The following is a 20,493-nucleotide window of genomic DNA, read 5'->3' as shown; positions in this document are numbered from 1 at the left end:
ACTCTTCTGATGAAAGTCAGACAGGAGTGAGCAAAAAGGATTGGCAGATTTTCACCAGGTAGAGAGGTGTCATGTTGAATACAAAGCATTTGGCTTGATTAGTCTTTTGGAAAGACAGTGCTGATGGGTAAGTTTTCCCAGCAATTCTATACATCATCTGTTGTCAGACAAGAAGTTCTCAGAACAGCCAAAGAAACAATGTTTCAAAGCCTAGAGGATATGAGCACAAACACAGTCAAATCTTTGAGTAACACCCTGGAAAGATTGTCAGATTATTTGAAAAGATCTGTATCATCCACCCAGTAATTCTGAATATTCTGATATATACTTCAGACCAATTTTTGGACACCTTTACAAAGTCTCACCACATATGAAAGTACGGTCCATGAATTCAACATTCCCTCTTACACATTTGACTCATACCATTACACGTGGTATATACGATACCAAAAATGCTAATTGTATTTGACCTATGCAAAATATTAAGAGTATTCTCCTGAAACAGGACACATTCCAGTTTCGTTAGAAACAAGCTCCCGCCTAAAATACATCCAGACTGCTTTGATAGCCCCCCCACCATGCTATTCCTTTCTGTTAGAGTTGGGAGTTGGGGTGATGGAAAGATAATGGGTCCATTTGTAGGGCCTTAACATGATCAGAAACCTTCATTGGCCCTTTAAACTTTAAGTGTTAGAGCTTAAAGGATATACGTGGCTGCTAGAGGAAGCCCAGCTAGTCACAGCCCTACTCTGGTCAGGTTCTCAACAACAACTCCTTTAGTTAGTTGTAGCAGAATGGGTTAACCCCACTGAGTGACAAAAGATGCGCCTGGTTAGATCCAGAGAATACTGAGCAGAACTCTACTTGCACAGCAGTCCTTTTCTGGCTGCTTCCCCTGCACACATACACAAAGGATGCTCTGGAGGGTTCAAGAGATGCTCTGGAATGTTGTATAGGTGGACTCCAATGGGACAGAAAAATCAGGTGAATTACGCAGGGATCTGAGCAACTGCAAATATTCAGTGATTGTTTCCATCATAAATATAATGTGTGGTATCCATCTAAACAATTCCACTAGCACAATGAGTTTTAACTTCCCAACCCCCTCCTCTCCTCACAAGCTCACTGCCGCCACCACCACCACCACCCAAAAAAACAAATCTGTTCTGGAGGCTTGAGGGAGGACCAGATGTGGTGGCAAGTGAGGAAGGATGAAGTTCTGTTGCCCAGCTAAAAGTCCTTTTGCTATTGGAACTGTTTAGTTTGATATTTTAATTATTATTTAAACAATAATAATAATAAATAATAAATAAAATATCACACTAAAATTATGCTTCTAAAGGGTACCACCACATTCTAATATGTATGTCAAGAATATACACAGTGCGGTAGGTTCAAACCAAGGCCTATACCTCAGCATTAGCTCTCTCACTTCATTCCGTTCTCATATGCTTCTTTCTTCTTTTTCTTTCCAGCCAAGCCTAAAGAAACTAAAAGTATGTGCCATAGTACATTTATAACAATAGAAAACTAACTTTGCATGCATGGTAACAGAGCTATTCTCTGTTTTTCTTCATTCAGTCCTCTGAAATAGTTGTGCTAATTATGCTACTGCTGAGACCTGCAGGTATTGGGTGGTTTACAAATTTAATAATAATAATAATAATAATAATAATAATAATAATAATAATATGTGCAGAAGATTCTGATCTAGCAGAGGGACTCCACAGGTGAAATGGGGGGGGGAGGAAGCAATTTCACTGATTACCTCCTTCCCCCTGCAGCCCCCACATCTGTTCCAGATACTGGGGTTACTATTCAGAACAGTGTGGAGAGTGACACTAGGAGCTGCAAAAGGAAAGGGAACTTGGCAAAAACGCCTCTCCCTACCCTCATTTCTCTGGCAAGAACATCTTGATATTTTTAGGACCCACCTTATTTCTGTAACATTGGGTTGCTTAAAACTGGTTTTAATATTGTGTAATACTAAAATTGTGTTTTAATATTAACATTGCGTTGTTGTAACCCACCCTGGAAGCATAGTGTAAAGGGTGGGTTAGTAGTAGTAGTAGTAGTAGTAGTAGTAGTAGTAGTAGTAGTAATAATAATAATAATAATAATAATAATAATAATAATAATAATAATTGCAGAACTTAACTTAGCAAATGCTACTAGCCGTAAAAAGAATGCAGAAGCCAACCTCCCGAGTTTATGGCACATCCTATGCATTTCTGCTCAGAAGGAAGGCTCACTGAGTTCTGCTTCTGAGCAGGCATGCATAGAATTGTGTTGTAAATGCAATTTGCATGCAGAAGAATATTTTGCACTTTTTGCACTTATAAGGAGGTGTTTTATACATATGCCTTTTTAAAAATAAAGAGATCTCGAGATAAAGCCCCACTTGCCCATGAAGAACACTAACCTTGGGCCACTGACCACTTCACAGCCCAACCTCCCTCACAGATTTGACGTGAGGGTAAAATGAGAAATTTCCCATCTCCTTGGAGGAAGGGTGAGATTTAAATGCAATAACACAGCCTACAGCATAGGATTAGATTTAGAACTCCTGATTCAATTCCCATCGATGAAAGTCCATGAAATATGTATAATGATTCACTGCTTTGCGGAAAGCAATATTAAGTAAAATAGGAAGAATTGGCCACACTGCAATCTAAATGTAATTAAACAGGGTTTTGGATAGATTACGTGAGAGAATATGAGCTGCTGCTGCTGCTGTTCTTGGTAGGTATACCTTTTTATGATTTATGCAGACTGCCCAGTGGCTTAGAAACAGTGTGTATCCATTAGAGAATTACTGTGGTCAGATAGCACTTTGCTGCAAAACAAAAAACAGAAAACAGAATGACTGGTGAAAATTTTCTGGCAAATCCTTGCTGTGCTATTCCCAATGGAGCCAGCAGATGGCAGCGATCCTTATGAATGTTTGTTTTAAAGACTTCAGCAGAATTTGGTGTCTAGAATGCATTGCCACAAAATGCATACTTTGTTCTGCCTTATCCTAGGAAACACAGAGAGAGAGTGTTCATGTAGTTTTAGTTTACTGATATGACAACCAGCATTTTTTACTGGCTCAATCTAACTAAAGATTTGCTGAGCATCTCACTGTGAAGTGAAAGGGTGAAACTTCAGAAATATTTATACAACCAAATCTATCAATGCAGTGACTATTTCATATCTCTTGGTATAACAACAGACTGTTGTAGCGCAGGATTTCAAAATATATCAAGTTAATTAACTATGGATTTATAACCTCTTTGTAATCTTTGTGCTAGATCATGCAAATATATTTGCACTTAAAGGAAACCCTAAATTATCTACACATAGATAATAATAGCAATCAAGGAAATTAATTAGCACTGTATTTTTTAAAAAATAATTACTAATTCATCCTATTTCCATTTATCTTTAATTAATTGCCTGTGGCACGAGTTGATAATTTTGCAACATCAGACGCTTTATTCACATTAAAATAATTGTTAATGCATGCTGATTGCTTTAAAAGAAGTTCTGTTGTGACTTGATGCCTAAAATAGGAGACAATGTTTTTCTAATGAAACAGTGATTATCTCATTATCATAGAAATGCCATTATTGATGCCAAGATTATTTTGGAAGAAGTATTTGAACAAGGTAGTGCTGGGTTTTGTTTCTTTCCAGTGATCTCAAAGGTAATAGAGATGGAAGGTTCACAGTGAAACCAGAATATGTACCAAAGCAGAAACAATGCCTCATTATATCATGGGAGAATAATGTCTGACTTAAGTGTTTTGAGTCTGAAAAGGATTGTGATGGCCCATTATTAAAGATTTGCATTTCCCAAATTACATAGACTTGAATCCAAACATGTGCTTGTGCATGGTAGCGACACCCCACAGGGTTGTAGGGCTTACCTTTAAAATGTGATATTTTTATGCATGGACCCAGGAAAGTCATGTGCCCAGTGTCAAATTAATAGCTCATGCACATGTTAACAAAAGTGTCATCGTATCCAATTATCAAGATCTTCCGCTTATTTCCTTCCTCTTTTTCTAATTTTTTATTATTATTTCTGTATACTCATGCATACCTTCCTTGAAGAACCATCAGCTGAAATCACAGTAGCAGGTAAACATCATTTCCCCCCTTAGATATTGAGCAATAAGAACAGGTTCACCATTTGACTTAACGGAGCTTAGCATTTCTAGATCTTTAGCTCATAAAAACTGCCATATCCACTGAGCTCCATGAAAACTGATTAGACTTGCCTTATCAACAGATTTGGCTGAAACTGTCAGTTTATTTTATTCATTCACAGTTGCTGCAACTGTAACTCGAGACTTATTGGGAGCAAGTCCTATTGAAATCAGTGGGATTTGCTTCTGCATAGGATTGGGCACGCCAGGTCCTTAGGAGTTTGATCTAGGTTGGTCTGATTAGTGGCAGCCCAGCTTGCAGCTTAGCAGATAGTTTGTGCTGTAGAAGACACTCACCCAAGCTGTATTAAAGTGAGCCAGATCAGGTTGGTGGGGGTGGGGGGAGGGATGAACCAAGGCAGACTGCCAGATAGTTGCTGCCGTTCTCAGCAGGGAATGGCAAAAGTGCCTGCAGCACTGCACCTTTGTTAATTTCAATCTGCCTCCTTGTGTGAAGATACAGATGATTGACTCTGTTCTCGGAAGCCTGAAAAAGAGCATATGTGTATTCCAGAAGGTTTTGAGATATGGCTCAATGGAAGTTCATAGAGCGGCATAGAATGGTGCAAATATAGTAACTAGGCCACTGCTGGTCACATTCGCTCTTGCTACTGCTGATGGAGTGACACAGCAGACATGTCCTTCAGGTGCTTTTAAAACTAAAGTGTGCAAATATTCAAGGCTACTAAGGTTTAATCATTATGCCTTGGACATCTCCCCAGCCAAGAAAAAAGAGACGCCTTTGAAGGAAAAAGAAGGTAAGGGCTCGATTTCTTTAAACGGTTGTTATATTGCAGATGTGCAAATTGCTCCCCCCCCCCATCCTGAAAAAAGAATCAACAATGTGCATTGCATATTTTGATTTTCAGCTTCTTATACTGTACTTTATTTCTCACTTCTTGATCTACACAGGGGAAAAAGTGGAGAAGGCACATTTTAAAGAAAAAAAGGTCACAGGTAATACAAGGAGCTACATATAAAACCTTGTAAGCCATAAATCAGGGGTTTTATATTTCATGGGATTTTCTTTTCAGTGACAGGAAGAACAGCAAAATTCTAGAGTATTATATTCAGCTAAAATAATAAGGGTGTGCTTAGCTTTCCTACAAAGCAATTAAATCAAACTCCTGCAGAACTCACCCAACAGAGATGGCTAACGCACATGTTTCTATGCCTGTATACTCAAAAGAATTATCTGGCCTGCACATCACATTATTATATGCCATCCACCCTCCATCATCGGGATATATCAGGAACATTTGACACAATTATTTATTTTTCCTGCATGGAGAACAGCTCTGTGTAGTGTTATGTACTGAGTTGAATAGGATCCAAACTGCAGCAGTCTGATTGGTCCTAGAACAATAGGATTCAGAATGCAGCAGTCTGATTGGTCCTAGAACAATGCAGCAATATGATTGGTTGGCAGGAACCACCCAATCATGCTCCAGATAGAAGTGAATCCACAACCTGATTGGCTTACAGTAGAATTCCGGAATTAGCCAATCATGCGCAGCCCATTGTGTAAATAATGTATATAAAGCAGATACCTTGAGGGGACATTCATTCATTCCTCCTCACCACTATGAGCTGAATAAAGAGCATGAAATCACTTTGCGACTCTGAGTATATTTCAGTAGAAAGAAGTGTGAAGCATGAGTATCGATCGTATGGCAGCCCAGAAGTGATGAGCTGATTTACATTCCATGTTGAAAAAAATATTATCTCTCTGTACATCATATATATATATATATATATATATATATATATATATATAGTGGAAATGTGTGCTGGGCCAACCTGTGGCAGCTACACAAAACTTACATATCAACCACTGCTTCGAGAAATGAATCTGTGCCATCTCCACACACTGAATTCAGACCAACCCAGCTTTTGGCACACTTTGTTGTGATGTTCCAAAACGTAAGCTATCCTGAATGAGACACAATAGTGTGGCTCTTTATCACTAAGTGGGTAGGCCCTGTCAACAGGACTTTCTTTGAGCATACATTATAGAAACTTCTTAATCATGGGGGGAAATAGGTTATAATGCTGTATAAAGAGTTTCTGTAAAAGCTCCATTTAAATTCTGCTTTCCGCTAATTACCCAATGAGTGCAATACCTCAGAAATGCTACAAGATTCTAGTGAGGAAGCAACTTTGTCAAATGCACTCCCCATAATATTTTTACTAGAACAGAAAGAGATGTGTGATATTTCATGGTGGATTCCTTATAAGTATTTTCAAATGACAGCTAGGGAAATATAACGTTGGATGCATCCCTTAATTTATTTCTTTTTAAAAGGCGAGAAATAATGTTCTTAATTTTCGGTTCTCAGCAGCCAATTGAAAGATTTTCCACTATTAAGTAATAATCTCTAAATGATTCTCTAACCCAAAAATGATAGCTCCAAGAGACCAGGATGTGCTTTTTCTTCCCCATTATTCTGCACATTGTAACCATGATTGCATATGTCCAGACTGTAGAAGAATTGCAGATGGCTGCCTTTGTTAAGTGTGGATGTTCACAAGATGGTACAATGTCAGGTATTAATAGTAGCAGTTATGAAACTTACTACTTCTACAGTAGCTCAGAGACTTCACACTTCCCAAGGCTCAGGAGCTTCCCTGAGCTGTATCCCTTGATTTCCCTGAAGCTTTAGCAATTTCTAAGATTTCTACTCCCCTTAACTAAACAGTAGCATTACAAAGCTCCCTCTCATCAGTCCTATTTCTCTGGGTTGTCGGGATGGGGGTGAACAAACATATTCAGATTCTGTGTAATTTGTAGGCATGTTTGGCAGAATATTTGATCTAGTTAAAATACAGATTTTGGCATGAAGATTAACATGAAACCTGGGCTCAGCCCTAGTTTAGAGACATTGGTACAAATAATAATAATAATAATAATAATAATAATAATAATAATAATAATAATAATTTATTTATATCCCGTCCGGGTTCACAGCCAGGCTCAGAGTGGCTAACATCATACAAGTAAGACAATGCATAAAAACAAGTGATCAATAAATTAAGATACATCCCACAATTAATTCAAACAAATTAAAATTAAAACTGGACAAGTGGCAATCTTCAGGTCGAGGCCAGTCTGATCTCTCTGGGGCCCGAAATCTATATAGGATCATGCTGCTTAGATAGTTTCTTGTGAAGTATCCTATTAGAACCTCTTATCCTGCAGCAAATTGCCAAAAGAATGTCCCTTTCCTTATTTTTTTGTGGTTTGGTTTTAATTGAGCATGTTGTTTAAATGCCCAATTCCAAAGATTTCTTAGAAATTAAAATGTGTTTAACAGGGCACCAAAATGTGATATTAGCATCAGAAATATTATTGCTATTGTTGTTTTAACCTGCACAATGCATGTGGCTTAACAGGGTAATATGCAACTGATGTTGTTGTTGTTGTTGTTGTTGTTGTTGTCGTTGTTGTCGTTTGTTGTTTGTTGTTGTAACCCACCCATCTGGCTGGGTTTCTCCAGGCACTCTGGGCGTCTTACAACATATATAAAACATAGTAGGTTTAATGAGGAACTTTAATGCCTTAATTAACCTTGGGAATGTAAATGAATTGGATCTTTCTATTTTGCTTAACAGTCCCAGCAGTAAAGGAAACCCACTACCATCACAATGTGACAACAGGTAATCAACAGTTTTTTGCTCTTAAGTTTCCAAAGTCACCCAGTCCTCTAATGGCTACATGCGTACAGCTCAAGCTGAATATTAGTAGGGATGAACATATAAACATTAGCCAACCCAAAGAAAATAGGCCTTCTTAAATCCAATTAAAATGAATGGGATTTGTCTATTAATGGGCATAATATGCCATAACTGAATGTTACTTTTGAATTCAATGGAACTTACAACTTTCTCTCAGTTTGAGCCAAGGATCATACATGATGATTTCCCATGTTTGTTTTCAGTGTTTCTTACTTTGGCAAGCTGGTCACCTGTACTGTCATGTCAGTTGGTGAGGATAACTGTACCACTCCCCTACTTTACCAGATTTTTTTGCTCAGATAATATTTCCCATGTTACTTGACAGCACTGTACTGGTGGTCTATAGATAGATAGATAGATAGATAGATAGATAGATAGATAGATAGATCTTTATTGTCATTGTCCCATGCAGGACAATGAAATTGCAAAACTACATAAAACTACATAAAAACTACATAAAACTACCACAAGACTACATAAAACTACATAAAAAACTACATAAAACTACATGAAAACTACATAAAACATTCGAAATGTTCCTGCACATGATCCTAATGGATTATAATCTTTGCTAATCAACTTTATTCACTTGAAATTATTGACCACATTTCTCTTCCCAAAGTATAGAGGGATAGATTATTAGTTGGTGCCATTCACACACACATCCAGGATTCTCCCATAGCATTCTGTGAGGAATGAAATGTTCATGTGGTTCATAAAACAGAGTCTGGTTTTGAAGAGATGTAGTCACTAGTTGTTTGGCTGACCTGGGAGCTACAACCAGAGCAGGTTGGACTCCGTTATAATAAAAAATGAAGTGCATGTTTATGAATGTATTGTCGGGAAATTCAAGCCCTTCTCAGGAGAAGCTGGCAGCAGTCCCAGACACCCGGCTTGATTCCCTGTTGACCTCCCTGGCTGCATTCCCCAGCAGGCGCAGGCAAGGTCTCGTTCGGCGATTCTTCTCAAACGTGATTAAGAACACACCCCTCTTTCCTGCCCCCCCCCCAGGCAGGGGAAAGAGATAGACAGAAACGTATTTACATGCCTTTATTTCTGTCTTTGCAGCGTTACAAAAAACATGACTGCTCTCTCCATACTCCAGCAGTGTTGTGACTAACACTTCCTGTACATCCCAGACAGGAATAAACGGAAGAGCTCATATTTCACTCTGAGCTAATTCCGGTGCTTCGCACTGTGAATTGACTGTCCCTCTTTTTCCCACGGACAGTCCCAACATTCCCATCATGTTTACTTTTCAAGCTAGGACTTTGCAGCAGCATTGCTTCATTATCGTAACATGTATACCTTGAGTTTGGACTGCCAATCTGCCAGCCCCATATTCACTCCCAAGTGCAGTACATGCCCCACCACTCACAACAATGGCTCTCTTCATTTTTCAGTGGCAGAAGCCAACTGTTTGCCCTACATAACAACCTATGTGCCATTTTACTTGCCTAATGCATGTTTAGATCATATTAAAGGTGTTTTCTTAAATTAGTATTTCGAATCATTTGCAGTCTGAGTGCAGATCGCATAAATTGGAGCTTTACATTTGCTCTTTATTCTAATAAGTAAAGTTGCACCCCAGGGAAAGATGAATGAATTAGGTAGCAAGTAGGAAGACAAGTGAAGCTGTGTCTCTTGCTGGAGCTTATTGTTTTTTCAAACACGTTTACCCTTTGCACCCACCGTGGTAGATAACAGTAGGGTTTCTTAGATGTTTGCCTGGGCAAAGCAACATTCTCCAATCACATTATCAAAGAAGTTGTTCAAGGGCATATTGTCATCATCACTGCCTGACAACTTCATATATTCATCTGAGTTAACTTCATCAAAACCTGTATTAATAAGCAAAGAGGGTGGCTGTTATGTTGTTCAATTGTCTTTCAAGTTCTCTCTGTCTCTCTGACATACAACTTTCTTTCCTTTGCAGTCAAGATTTCAAAAGCTGCAAGAGCAAGTAAGTTCTGCTTAGGGTTAACAACACTGCAAACTTCTTTGATTCTCAGGTGACATATAGTACATGTCAGTATTGTACAAAACACAACTTGGGTTATCAAAAAATATTGTTATTTATTCTGTCAGGGACTGAGAAAGAATGAGTCATTTGCCCTTGAAAACTTCATAGGCCTATCGGGAAATGTAATACATTTTTAACCCTAAAATATAAATGTACTACTCCTGATGCTGCTATTCTCTTATGGGATTTGAACAAGAAGTCAATTTTCAGAAGAGCGAAGGGTTTTGTTTTGCTGCCACTTGCACATGAGAAATAATGGGAAATTCTAACACTGTGGTTTCCATGTGGACCACACCAGACAGTCAATCAGGCTTTCCAATAAGATAAAGGTACAGACCCCTGGACAGTTAAGTGCAATCAGATTCGACTATGGGGTGCAGCACTCATCTCCGCTTTCAGGCCAAGGGAGCCAACATTTGTCCTCAGACAGCTTTTCTGGATCATGTGGCCACGGTTTCTGGTGCATGGAACACTGCAGTTGCTTCGACAGAATTCCTGAATTTTGCTGCTAAGGTTGGTGGCAGTTTGCAGGTAGCTAAAACAGAAAATGTAAGCCCACAGAAACAAATGCACACCCCTACCAAATGAAAGATGCAGGCAATTGAATGTTACAGTGACTGAATTGCCTTAAAGACATGAGTCTTCATCCCCATTATCCTGCAATATATTTTGGTTTTTTTCTTATAATTTGGCATACTAAATCCCTTATGCTAGTAGGTTAGAAAACTACAAATTTCCAACCCACTTTGATACCAGTGCTTAGGTTCAGGGCAATGCAAATGTAAGACTTACAAACTGTAAGAAGAGATCTGACAGATGACAGCTTAATGATGCAATTCACAGGCCAGTGATGGCATTTTCATTCTTTTAAATGGGTGGGGATTATTGTCACAGAGAGGGGTATCTGTGTGTATCTTTTTGCACTTTGCAAACCAGTATTGAATATAATCCTCTACTGGCTCTAAGACTAATTAGTTAACTTTGCATGTTGAAGAAATGATTAGACCTGGTTTTGTTTTTATTATGTTCTTATCTACCCCAAACATAGGTGATCTGTTCAATACCCAACCTATGGCAGAGTAAAATGGAGGACAATAACACTCTTTAAAAACTGGGCATGTATAAACACTGCACAACCAGGAATCATATTTTCAATTCCAAATAGGGGTTGAGATTAACGTTAGATTAAGGTCCTGTGCAATTATCTGAGGATATCTCTGTGTGGAGGGTGTGACAATCTCGTTTCCTTTTTGGACTCCGGCAAAATTTTATTGTAGGCCAGCATGGTAGTTATTGTTTCCTGATCATCTAAAAAAGGTACATCTTCCACGTTGTAGAAACCCTTTAAATATTGCCCACTGGCCTACTTGATTACAAATATGGCAGCCCCTTTACAATTAGTGAAGCAGGGGAGGGAGATGCCTGCCTCTTGCTGTGTGTGTGTTCCTCATGTAAAGAACAGCCTCCCCCCCCCCAAAAAAAAACCCTCCCTCCATCATAACCCCCACAAAAGAGCCTAATGCTGTTTGCCTTTCATCAGAAGAACACAGAGAGAGTCTTATATAACCACACTCTGGTTAACCTCAGTTGTTGGCAGGGGAGGGGGGAGACTTCTGCAGCATTAGGCATCCATCCATGAACCCAAGCTAGGCAAAATACCTCCCAGCATAAAGTCATACGATACTGTGCTTCAATTACAAGCCATCAGTTTCTATTAGAGATGCGTGCGGTTTTTCGAGGGTTTCTTTTAGTGCACATTCCAGACCGAAAAGAGGATAATGGGGTTTCCTCAAAAATGGGTGGCTTTCCCCAACCCACTACCTAATAGGTTACATTTAGTATTTCTAGGGACTGCCATTTTTAAAAGGTGGGTGAATTGTCTTGGAACATTTTTGACCTTTCATTTTGTTATATGTAAGGTAGAACTTGCTCATCATCTCCTCCAGCATCTTGAAATATGCCAACAGTGGCCTAGAGGTTGAGGGTTTTTTTCCTGCTGTAGTGCCAGTGAACAATAAAGACTAGGGTGGCTGTAGAAGTATATGTGGATCTAAAGACAATATATATATATATATATATATATATATATATATATATATATATAGCATCTAAACCAGCCTTCCCAACTGGCTCCCATCCCGATGTTTTGGACCTCCATCTTCCTTTTTAAAAAAAGAAATCTGGTAAGAAATAAAGAATAGAATAAAATAACAAAACAAAAGGAAAGTTGTGTGAAAAAGGGGGGTTCACAGCTGTTACCACATAAAGTACATTCTCAAGGGATAATATTACACAATGAATTAGATGTTGCAACAAAAACTGACCTGATATAAAGAGAATACAAAACAAATGTTATGATTAGCAAATAAAACCATGTTTCATTGAGACCTGCCATCCCCATAATTAACCTGTCATGGTTGCCAAATGAAGACAAAATCAATACGTTTAGCTGCACCCCAAGATACCCTTAATTTATGAGTCAGTTTTTTCAGAAATAAGGATAAAACATCAATTTATTAAACAAAATGTGTAAATAAAAAGTCAAGGACTCCTTCTAGCCCTGTAATATGGTCAAAAGAGCAGCATATGTTTTAGGGACCATATATTGGTTAGCACGTAGAACTAGACTAAGGTTCAAATCCCCACTCAACTCGTGATACCAGTTTACACAGTTGCGGCTTCCCTTAAAAAATCCTGGGAGTTGTAGTTTGTTAAGAGTGCCGAGAGTGGTTAGGTCTTAGCACCTTTTGACTTCTTGCCTGTATTTTGCCCTTATTGTCACCTTTGCTTGTCATAGCTTCATCATCCATGATCTGCTTCTTGAGTACCAGTCCCGACTTCAGGGTTTGTTTGCTTGCCAGTGATGGAGGCAGAGTTTCTGTTCCTCTTCTTTCTCAGGGGCTCCCACCTCTTGGACAGCTCAGTTTCTTTTGGTTAAACCCCCTTGTTCCTGGTCAACTTATTTCTTCTGCAGTGGTATCCTTCACACACCATTTGAAGAGTTCAAAGAAGGGATAATAGCTGGTGAACACACTCCCAATGCCCAGGCTGAGTACTTTGTAGCCTAGGCAGAGGCCCAGGGAGGTTTTCTGCCCTGTCATCACTATAGATTTACTGAAATTGTTTGATTTCATTAGAAAATGACTTAACCCAAATAAAGGGTCAGTAATCAGGGGTGCAGGGTGGGGAGGAAAGGGAGGACATTTACCTTTGTGCAATAATAAATCCTTGTGCTAATGAAACATTTGCCTTAGCACTATGTTGAATTTTCCATCCATAACGTTGATCCTGTCTTCAATTAACGTGTCAATACAAATGAATAATTATTTTGTTTTCTCACATTGTCTCTTAAGAAAAACCTGTCTGCATCGCCATTTCTGCCAAACTACTTTGCTTTAATTAAAAATGTCTGCTGGGTGACCTGCTTATGACACACATAACTCATTACATATTTTGCTCATGGTGGAATTGCCCAGAGATGCCTCTAATTAGCCAAAATAACAGTTTTTTATATTCAAGTCAAGATTCATGGCTTGATTTTATTTTTTTACAGTCTTTAAACAACTTTGAAGAAGACCAGCATCAATAGTTTATGGCGTTTTCATAACAGAGCAGGGATTTAATTGGTTTAGTGAAGGTACAGGGCAGCTTCTTATGGTATGTTTTATGCTCAAGTACAGACACCTCATTCTTACCTGGCTTCCTTTTGTGTGTAGGGAAAAGTGGCAATTATTCATCGGTGTGTCTTAGCTGAGTGAGAATGTGTGTCCCTGTGCATATGTGTCTTTAGGAAGGTTCATATGACCCTCCACAAGCACTGAAATAACACAAGGGGCATTGTGGGGCTGCAAAGGCTAGCCTCACCACAGGCTCACTCACATAAAGGTTCCCCCTGAATATTTTCTTGGGTGTATGTGCCCAAGTTCAAAATGCATCATGCAAGAAACATATGCATGGCACAAGGATTTAAGAAAAGAAGAAAGCTTTCTTGGAAAACTTGACTGGTTGTGTTGATACACAGGGCCTGGATAGCTCAGATGGTTAGGGCATGGTGCTGATAATGCCAAGGTTGCAGGTTCAATCCCTGTATAGGCCAGCTGCATTTTCCTACATTGCAGGGGGTTGGACTAGATGATCCTCAGGGTCCCTTCCAATTCTATAATTCTATGATAAACACGAGCAGATGAGAAAGGACATGTATAATACATGGTAACTGAACAGGATACACACACACATACAGCTAAGGGCTTACACTTTTAGCTGCAGGAACCAGGGTCACTGTTACACTCCATTTAGCTTTGTTACTTCAGAAGATGATGGAAAGCCCAATAATTATTATGCAAAAATATATATTTGCATATATATATTTGATAAGGAAGAGTTCCTCGTAAATACATAGTTTTGGGGTTGCGCTGTTCACATACTGCCTTCCTTCTAGAGGCCTGATATTTTCAGACACTTATCAGCCCAATCTTGTCATCTGGATCTAGAATTGGGAACTGACTGTAAGACTCAAGAGGTTAGCCACCCCGCTGCAGTGCCTGAATAATAATAATAATAATAATAATAATAATAATAAATAATTAATTAATTAATTAATTAATTAATAAACTTTTATTGTCTCTACATCACCTGTGTGCAGTGTATGGTCAGCACTTTGAGCCATACCTGGAAGCAAACTAATAATCAATGCAAATGGTCAAGAACTTACTATATTTCTATTGCAATATCTGAATTCTATCTCCCAAACAGTGCTGATTTTATATTTTCCCCCTTTTCCATCATTGACCTAGAAACACAAATATTGTTTTAAGTTTCTTTTTACTAAAGAACCTTGTATTTACTACATTTTTTATAGAGGGACACACTGATCTAAGTGCAACAAAGAAAGAGAAATGTGAGTTTGTAACTGAAATATTTTCTTACTGTATCTTATTTCTATTAATAAAATAAGAGTGGTGTATGTGAGGTTCAATTTCAGTTTGATTTGAAAGATCAAGGTCATAATATTGGATTTGTTGTGTAGAGGTAAACAAGCATGGGGGAGATGAGATTGCAGGGGAGAGCGGTTAGCATTCACCTTGGTGTGATGGCACCAGCTCTAACTATGTTGAAGAAAGTCAATCCTGACAATATTATAGATTTATATGGGAGCTATCTGAGTATAATATATATATATATCAGGTGTGGGGAACCTGTGGCCCTCCAGATGTTGTTGATCCTCAGCCTGCATGGCGAATGGTCAGGAATGATGGGAGTTAGAGTCAAACAACAGTCAGTATAGAAGTAAAGTAGGAATGTCAACCTACACTTTGGTAAACTTTGTGTTTCCTCAAATTACAGTGGTACCTCAGGTTAAGTACTTAATTTGTTCTGGAGGTCCGTTCTTAACCTGAAACTGTTCTTAACATGAAGCATCACTTTAGCTAATGGGGCCTCCAGCTGCCATCGCGCCACCAGAGCATGATTTCTGTTCTCATCCTGAAGCAAAGTTCTTAACCTGAAGCACTATTTCTGGGTTAGCAGAGTCTGTAACCTGAAGCATATGTAACCTGAAGCGTATGTAACCCAAGGTACCACTGTAATGCCATTTTAATGCAATAGTGACCAAAATCAAATGTTAATAACCATTCTTTTTCTTTTCTTTTCCTTCCCAGCTGCTGTCCGCTACTATCAGTGTGTCTTTGTAAATGGATACAATGGGCATAAATCCCAACACCCTGTTACTCCAGCTCCAGACTACAAAGGGAAGGCCGGACAGCCAAAGACTTCTGGGCCAAAGACCAAGGCACCAAAACAATAAGAGTCACGCAACCTGCGACATTATGACAATTTTGCACTTTGTGCCCTCTACAGAGGGCCACGTGAAATCCATTGGCACCTGTGATCATAGAAATGTGATCCAATAGGTCTCATGCACTTGGAAAGGTTGTCTGCTCATCTCCAGAGGAGCAGAGGCAAAAAGAGGGGAGATGTAACAGCATTTTAGAGAATCTCCAAGTACTCCTTTCCTGAAGGGAAGCATGGTGCTGAAATAGTACTTGACAAAAAGTAAAGTTGTGTGTGTGTGTGTGTGTGTGTGTGTAGCGGGATGTTCTTACAGATGTTTCCGTCTTGTGTTTTTCAAGTCTTGTTGGAACAAAAAGCATTTTCCAAGTATCAATTTACAACAAATGTCCCACTCAAAAATACTTAGGCACAGGAAGAATAATTTGTGACAGTATTCTCAATCTATGCCTGTGTTCATTTAAATGGATCAATGCCAAAGTTATTTGCTGAATCATAACTCTATTTCAGGAGCTTTTCTTTTGTCCTTAAAGAATACACTGTATAGCAATCTGATGATCTCTTTGGAGGCATTAAATGAAAACCTGCCATATATTTGTTTTTAAGTATCTGTAAAAATAAACTCAATTATTTCCCAGTTTGCTTTTAAAAAATGGAGGATATGCTGGGCTAGCAGAGATGAACTAAATGAAGGATAAAGGGTTTAGGGGTTTTTAGACATGGACTTGGTGTTTTAAATTTTTTCATATGCATTATCCCCAAACTATTCCAAATCATATTCAGTATTAGCATACAATGTATAAATGGGAAAAACCAGTTAACTATTTGGCCCTGGAGAGATACAATGGGAAACTATGCTACTATTATTGCAGCAAATTATGTACTCAGCTATATATGTCTTATTTTGTGCAGTACTGTCCCAATTAGATAAAGATTATGCTCAGTTTTGCTGCATTTCCACAAACACTACACTCTTAATTACTTTTAGTTTGGAGACTTGAAATGAGCATCTAACTCCTAATCTATCTTCATTTTATGTTTTGAGACTGATTTCTTAGCATCAAAATGAAATGCACAATATTGGTCTAGATAAGGATGTCGGAATATCATTATTCCAACTGTCAGTCACAGTAAGTCTGTAAATAAAAATGTGTCCTTGCAAACAAGTTATTCCATATAGTCGTGTTTTGTCTATGTTGTTTTACACTTGTAGTTACAATGTCAAACCTCATGAATGTTTGTAGGATACTTCTTTAGACAACTCTACTTAACACATGTAAACTTTATTGTGTATACTATGTTTCCAGGAGGAAGATAACATTACCATAGAACTGGCATTTATTTTTATAGGAAGGTACAATTCTTCAGATTAACTGTGCCTTAAGAGACTTGACCAGTTCGCGACAATGTTTGGACATCTCTTTTTTTCACCTCTAGGTCAAGCTAGAAGTGACTGGAATTCATAACAGTCCAATTACTGCCACTAGTGGAAGGGAGGAAGTCCACTATGTGTTGGATGTGTTGGACTGGTACCTGGTAATGCAATCCTATGGATGGCTTCTCAAAAGTAAGTCCCACTGAGTTTAGCGGGGCTTACTTCCAGGACACTGGGTATAAGATAGAAGCCTAAATCAAAAGAGACCTAAGTAATTTAACTACATGGTAAATTGTCCAGTGAGAAGAATAGCTCATCGGAAGTACAGACTTGCAGGACTGCTTCCTTTGCTATAGACTTTTCCATGGATAAGTAAAATGAGTAAGGATAAGAACTTTAACCAACGAAGTTGTTTTGGAAAACAACAACTCTAGTGCCTTTTCAGTGTATCTACAAAAGGCACTTCTGATATCTCTCAATGCAACTGTATCTATAGATACAAAAGTGACTGACCTTTTTGATATCATGTCACGCTTGGTGAAATAATTCATACTTTATACCTCATAAGAAACATCAAGACTTTTAACAGTGCCTGATCAAGATGTGAAATTGCGGAGCTGGTGTCAGATTAATTTGTCACCGGACCACCTAGATCAGGAATGAACTATGCTAAACAATGAGTGCAGAGGTTTCAGACCCCAAATGCAGGATCTGGCCTCTTGTAGATGGATGGCATCTACCTCCAACCTTATGACACACAGAAACCTTAAGGTTCTGTCATTTCTTTTTCTTAGCTTTATCTATTGTGTAGTATAGATGAATTGGCTTTCCAAAGACCTGCCAGTTTAGCTTTCTTTAAGCCAAAGAATTAGCACAAGTTTTCCTGAGGATTTCATTTGTTGCTCATTATTGCGAGTTTCAGCTAAAACTTTTTTTAGCTTTTTAATTTGGGCTTTTTGAAGATTTCACCTTCTCAGTGTTATTTAACTGTAGAAAGTACCATAGTGCATTTGAGAACCGATTTCCTTCTTTTTTTCCTTCCAATACCAGAAGGGCTTAGACCAGGAAATAAATAGATAGCTCTAATCACAATGTCAAAGTGGTATGAATCAGACATTGGCCCTTGATCTCAGAAATATTAATTGCTTTGCTTTGCAGATGAGTTGAATGTTGCTTCATAAAGCCAATTAATCTGAAACCTTGATATACTATTACTTGAATTGCATGTTTTATCCAGAGAAACTTAACTTTGAAAGATGGGTATATTTGTTGCTAGGGATTTTGCAAAACAAAATGCATGTCTCCTAGTGGCTGTGGTACATTCTTATCAGTGTGAGAATTTGGGAGGGGGGCACCTAAAAGTAGCTTTGTTTATGTATAGCTCTAAACAAATTTCCTGTCCATGCTCATATTGTTATCACCAAGAATTAAATATAATGAGTCTCTTTCTACATGGGTCATGTTCAATGTGTGCATTGTTACAATTTCGCTCAACATCTTTAGCCAAAATCCTTTACTCCTAAAAAAAAAAAATGCTTTTGTGTGAGAGCAAAGACTACAAGAGATGTTGTCTAAGAACTATTCTTACCAGAATGCATCGAGACCTGGTGTTAAAAGACAAAATCTTCATCACAAAAATATAGGTCCCAGTGTTTTAAGATAAATATGTTATGGTTAAATTTCTGACAGGAGATAGGGATTAGAAGCATAAAGCTTTGTTAGACATCTTGTACAGCATCCCTAGGTGGGTTCAGGAAGGAGTAGCAGACATCACATATCAGGTCCTGCTAGCTAACAATGACTAGGATAGAAGCGGGTGGTAGATGTTTTTTCCTTACCTTTTCACTATGCCATGTGCTGGTGTACCTGAGGGATTCAAAAGATGTAGCCCTTTGGGGAGTCCATGGGAGGACTGGATCTGGCAGATCCAAAGCTGCCCCCACCCTTGAAAAACCCTGTTTTGTGGCCCATCACCTGAAGCCCGGCAGTATTTTTGCCCTACTAGCACAGAGGAAGCAAAGTGTCGTTCTAACCCTACTCTAGCTATTAACATCAACAGATTAGGACTGCACTCTAAGAGCTTCAAGAAAAGGAAATAAAGGTCAGGGGAGGAACACATAAAATAAAAATAGAGCTATTGGTAACAGGAAAAAATTCTGTTACGTTGATAAGTAAACATTTGAATACGACCTAAGACTGGTTTTCACAACTGTGTATGAGGTGCCGCATGGATCTCCCAGTTGCCCAAGTAGCAGCACAACATGAATCACTCTGGGAATAGCTCAAGCATAAGCAAAGAGAAATACTATGGTGGGAATTGGTAGATTTAGAGGCACTTGTGTGTAAATAAGGAGATTATAAATATGGCTAGGAAGCTATATGAAAAGGACACAAGATCTGAGAATTATTACACAGTGAACAGAAGCGGACATGTTTTATAAATGCGAGGGGAACAGAGTCATAAGATGAAAGCATAAAAAGTGGCTGTAAGAGGGGGGAAACAGGGACAAATCACCATTTTGAAGTTGGGAGAGGAATGCTGAGAAAATTTGAGAGAAGATGCACAGGGAAAGTGAAGGGCATGCAGACACTGAGTATAAGCTGGATGAGAAAGTGAAATGTTTGGTCTTGAGTTTTGAGAAACAATGACACACTATCAGGGTTTGATAGTGCTGTTGTGCAGCTCCCACAATGGGTTTATGCTATGTTCCTTAGCACTTAGTGTTAAATGACTATTGGTTATTGGTTTCCACCAGCCCTCTGTATGTCCTGTAGGTCATCACTCCATACCCATTCTCTCTAGAGGTTTTCCACACAGAACTTGTGTGAACAGAACTTTCTGCTGAGGCAAAGACACAACTAGATTCAAGGCTTTCTCCAGATCTCAGGACATCAAGCCTATCATGCCTATTTCATTCTCTTGGAAATTCTGATTAATTTCATAATAAGGGAATTTAAACAGACAATGGGGCATTATTATTTAGCCCTAGTAGGCACTCAGTGGTTGATTACAGGTGCTTGAATTAGAAACATAGTCTCCCGCACACACAAAAGAACATTTTAGCCCTGCCTACCACAACCCCAATTCATTTCATTATTGTATATCTGTGGGCTCTTGTTGTGATGAAGATTGCATCCAAAAGGCTCTTCAAAAGAAAAATTAACCAAGGACAGGAAATGTTTTGTTTTGTTTTGTTTGTGTGTTTGAATGCATTCTCCGTCTGGATAGTTATTTGGCACACACCTTGGCATACTACTAAAATGTTTCTGTTCCAAGTGTATGCCTCCTTAATATCTTTGTTCTTCAAAATATATTTGATATAGCAGATATTTTGTCATCTCCTAAATGTTGTAATTAATTCTGTGATACTTTGGGGGGGG

At 38.6% G+C, this 20,493-nt stretch overlaps 1 protein-coding gene across 17 annotated transcripts in view; it reads left to right on the top strand.

Moving 5' to 3' along the window:
* The window catches only part of TRDN (triadin), a 162,908-nt gene extending 142,743 nt beyond the window's left edge, over nucleotides 1–20,165 (top strand). For 16 of the 17 annotated variants that reach the window (XM_083608537.1, XM_083608542.1, XM_083608540.1 and 13 more), the window contains 8 exons: nucleotides 1,476–1,496; nucleotides 4,098–4,124; nucleotides 4,915–4,950; nucleotides 5,105–5,149; nucleotides 7,805–7,849; nucleotides 9,864–9,890; nucleotides 14,809–14,847; nucleotides 15,608–20,165. In XM_083608537.1, coding sequence (XP_083464663.1) covers nucleotides 1,476–1,496; nucleotides 4,098–4,124; nucleotides 4,915–4,950; nucleotides 5,105–5,149; nucleotides 7,805–7,849; nucleotides 9,864–9,890; nucleotides 14,809–14,847; nucleotides 15,608–15,753 — 386 coding nt within the window. In that variant the 3' untranslated portion in view covers nucleotides 15,754–20,165. Of the gene's footprint in view, nucleotides 1–1,475; nucleotides 1,497–3,600; nucleotides 4,056–4,097; nucleotides 4,125–4,914; nucleotides 4,951–5,104; nucleotides 5,150–7,804; nucleotides 7,850–9,863; nucleotides 9,891–14,808; nucleotides 14,848–15,607 lie in introns of those variants that run through there. The other variant, XM_083608543.1, reaches the window with a different exon arrangement.
* The last annotated feature ends 328 nt before the right edge of the window (nucleotides 20,166–20,493 follow it).

The sequence above is a fragment of the Podarcis filfolensis genome, assembly GCF_964270895.1.
Source record: "Podarcis filfolensis genome assembly, chromosome: 3".
NCBI classification, from domain to species: Eukaryota; Metazoa; Chordata; class Lepidosauria; order Squamata; family Lacertidae; genus Podarcis; species Podarcis filfolensis.
Note: the sequence above shows the minus strand (reverse complement) of the source record. Positions and strands in the feature narration are given on the sequence as shown.